This window comes from Lactuca virosa, chromosome 7, assembly GCF_052849685.1.
Source record: "Lactuca virosa cultivar CGN04683 chromosome 7, Lactuca_virosa_CGN04683_v6, whole genome shotgun sequence".
NCBI classification, from domain to species: domain Eukaryota; kingdom Viridiplantae; phylum Streptophyta; class Magnoliopsida; order Asterales; family Asteraceae; genus Lactuca; species Lactuca virosa.
The window spans coordinates 118,607,732-118,611,391 of record NC_136432.1 but is presented as its reverse complement, the minus strand read 5'-3'; the positions used below and the strand labels follow the sequence as shown (position 1 = coordinate 118,611,391).

Genomic DNA, 3,660 nt, shown 5'->3' with positions numbered 1-3,660 from the left:
CCAGCTTCTTGGAGATTGCTATTCTTTCTTTCAAAAAACGCCATTCTATTCAAGAGTGAAAGCATCAAATGGGTATTAATAATACATAGCCAATTGTCTATGCTCTCTACAAGGTGTTATATACATGCTTGGGGGGAGGGGAAACCTATGTGTCATGCATTCCCATTTACCTTATGATGCATAGTTATGTGTTTATTGATTTCGATTGTATTGTTTGGATTATGGGTTTTTAATAGTCTTTTCAATTACTTATTGAGCAAACATCTGTTTAGTAAGGGTGTTCAAAACCAGATATCCGAATTTTTGAATATTTCAGATAGAGAAATTTAGTATCCAAATCCATACCCTAACTTTTGGATACGGATTCAAATACCATGGCACTCCAAAAACCCATTCCTTCTACTATAACATTTAATAAATCTAAAAACAAAAACTCAGTTACAATTAACCATTAACTATTCAATCTCAAAGTTCAAGCCAAACAGATAAAAGACAAATGTTCCAAAACATCATTTGTTCATTCCAGATTTCCAACAACATTTTGTTCTTAACAATTGTTCCATCCAGCTTCCAGTAGCATTTTGTTCATTCTATCAATATCAACAAAAAAAATCCATTCCAACAACAGCAATTCAGTAATGTTGTTGAATCAAAATGAACTAGTTAGACTATTACATAATCAGAAATTCAAAATCACAAGTACTCAAAACGTACCTTAAACATTGCCAGGTGTTTCATCATCAGTTGCTCCATCCAAGATCATGGTGCGTAGCTTAGCACGTGAAGGAATAACAAAAAAAGGATTAACAGTCTTACAATATCTAACAAAACCCTCACCTTCGATAAAAGATAAAGGCAATTTATCAACAATCACCATCTTTGCAAGAGCTTTCTCAAGAGCTTCTTGGTTTGGATCCCTTAACCTAGGAATTGTTACAGTTTCAACAGAAGCTTCATCACTCAGATGTGTTTTCGACTCAAGATGATGAAGTTCTTGTCTTAGATCGACATTTGGTGGATACTCTTTGCAAGCATGCATGTGATTTATTAAATGATTGATTGTGCTCTTTGTTGCGTAAGGAACAAGATCTTGACAATAGATACACTCAGCAAAATTGGGGATTTTCGTTTCTTGAAAATGGTCCCACCATTCAGATACTTCTTTCTTCATAGGTTTTGCATTCTGGGTGTTTTTCTTGTTCGAGGGTCTCTTTCTTTTGTTGTTTGAAACCACGTTGTTTTCAGAAACAAACTCGCATTCTGAATTGCTTGCATCAGGAACTTCCATTCCAACAACCTGAAAGATAGACTATAAATCTGTCAATACTTACTTGAGTTTACTGTTGAAATCAAGTGATTACCATTTTCATGGTTATGGAATCGAGAAATTCACAGGAGCCATGTATATAATTGGATCTAATTATATAATACTATGGTTATGGATCATATGTAAGACCTAGAGAAATCTACTTCCATGATTCTTCTGCTTATTGAAGTGGAATAATAATATAAAACAACACATTCGCGGGTCTAAAGAAAAAATGAAAACAGCAACGGATGCTCTACTGCTCCATAGTGGAAGCACAAGGAAAGAAATCAACAACCATAGTCATAGATCAGAGAATATGATACAGAAGGTTAATGAAAGATGATTCAGGGGCATACCGATTGTTGACGTGTCGATTCTCAAACACGATAGGTGAACAGTCGATTTTCGAAGTCTCGAAGAAAAATCGTAAGTTGGGGAATTTGGGAAGAGTGATCTGTGTTACTGTAAATAATAAATATTGTGAGCGGGAAAAAGCCAAAATATTGTGAGCGGGAAAGTCAGTAAACCCTAAACCCAATAGGCAATTTCTATAATTAAAGATATATATATATATATATATATATATATATATATATATATATATATATATATATATATATATATATATATATATATATATATATATATATATATATATATATATATATAGAGGTTGTTAAAATGACTTTTTGGGTGAAAAGCTAAAAGTTTAAAATTTTGTTCACAATTATAAAAGTACTTTTACAATGACTTTTTTTTGACAAAGAAGAAAAAGTTATGGTTTTAAAAGTCACAATTTGTGATTTTTTACTTTTTTGTCTTTGTTGTTTCAAAAGATAATCCAAACATATTTTAAAACCTAATTTTAGAAAAAGCTATAAGTCAAAAAGTATTTTTTTTTTTTGTTGAAAATGACTTTTTAAGCTAAAAAGCAATCACAAACATCCACATAATATTCAAGATATTTGAATAGTCGAAAAAGTTTAGAATTGCTAATTTGCTATCCAAATTTGAGCCCAACAAAAGTTGAAATGTGTAAGATGTTTTTGGATCGGGTTTTCATATTTGATTAATTTTGAATATATTTACCCCTTTAGTCTAAGAGTATCTACAGTAATAATTGTTTAAAAATATTTGTATCCGAAATTTCAAAACAAAATTATCTGATATCATGTATTTCAGATTTGGACACAGATAATCATTTTCTGAATTTTTGGATATTTCGAATATTCGATATCTGAAATGTATAAAAATCGAACTAAGGTGGAATATGAGCGGAGAATCGGGGATTTAGGCATTGTTTATTAACTTCAACTGGACCCCTTCATTCGCTTTTTCAGTCCCTCACAATTTGGACATCATTCTTCTTTCACTACTACTTAATTTTTTTTATATATTCTTAGCTACCTAGTATATTTTATGTTTTTTCTTATTTAAAATTTCATCACATGTTTCTATCAAGTTATGCAGTCACGTAGTATGAGTTGCAGGCTCGGTTATAACATTTCAAAGACCTTGTACAAAAATCAATTTGAGACTATATAATTTTTTTTATAAAATGTTATTAAGCAACTTTGGTACAACTAATATTCAAAACTTAAAATTGATACATTTCTGGTAAATTCCTTACATGAGTATCATGGACCGGTCTTCACTCATTATTTATAAATTAAAACTACTAGAAACAACTTTTCAAAAGAAAATAAACAGTCAACACATTGTTATTTTGTAAACATTGGCATTCTATTATTTTCATAAACAAACTCATCTATTATACTTGAATATAATCAATACGTCCAAGAAATTTGTTCTCAATCGAAATCAAAAGATTATGCATATAATCTCTCTTGAAACATGGTAGATCACAAATAAGATTTCTAATAAATTGGTTCTCTATCGAAATCAAAGACTAAGCATTTAATCCCTCTTGTATGTTATAAAATAAACTGGATATATGTTTAATATTTTTAATAAATATAGTATTGTATTCGGTTGAATATTGTTTCCCACAATTACACTTCATTGCATAAATTACCAACATTGATGTTGGGATACACCAATTGTGTAACCTATTTTCTTGATTTTTTTTTTGTAACAAAAAATGTATTCATAGTGTTTGTATTGCTCCAACTTTCTCCTAATGAACAATTAATTTGTTTTAGATCGAAATCAAAGGTTAAACATATAATCCCTCTTGAAACATGGTAGATCACAAATAAGATTTCTAAGAAATGTGTTATCTATCGAAATCAAAGACTAAGCATGTAATCTCTATTGTATGTTATAGAATAAATTGGATATGTGTTTAATATTTTTAAGAAATATAATATTATGTTCAGTTGGATATTTTT

At 29.8% G+C, this 3,660-nt stretch overlaps 1 protein-coding gene across 2 annotated transcripts; it reads right to left on the bottom strand.

Annotated features, from left to right (window-relative positions):
- Positions 1–397: 397 nt before the first annotated feature.
- On the bottom strand, positions 398–1,785 carry LOC145125791 (uncharacterized). 2 transcript variants are annotated; one of them, XM_079061203.1, is made up of 3 exons: positions 1,666–1,785; positions 715–1,297; positions 398–590 (listed from the first exon to the last, which is right to left on the bottom strand). In XM_079061203.1, exon 2 carries the CDS (start codon positions 1,286–1,288, stop codon positions 716–718), a length of 573 nt encoding a protein of 190 aa, XP_078917329.1. In that variant the 5' UTR covers positions 1,289–1,297; positions 1,666–1,785; the 3' UTR covers positions 398–590; position 715. The 2 variants fall into 2 exon arrangements, with proteins under 2 accessions (XP_078917329.1, XP_078917330.1); XM_079061204.1 differs by having other exon boundaries at positions 715–1,309; positions 1,666–1,781.
- Positions 1,786–3,660: the final 1,875 nt, after the last annotated feature.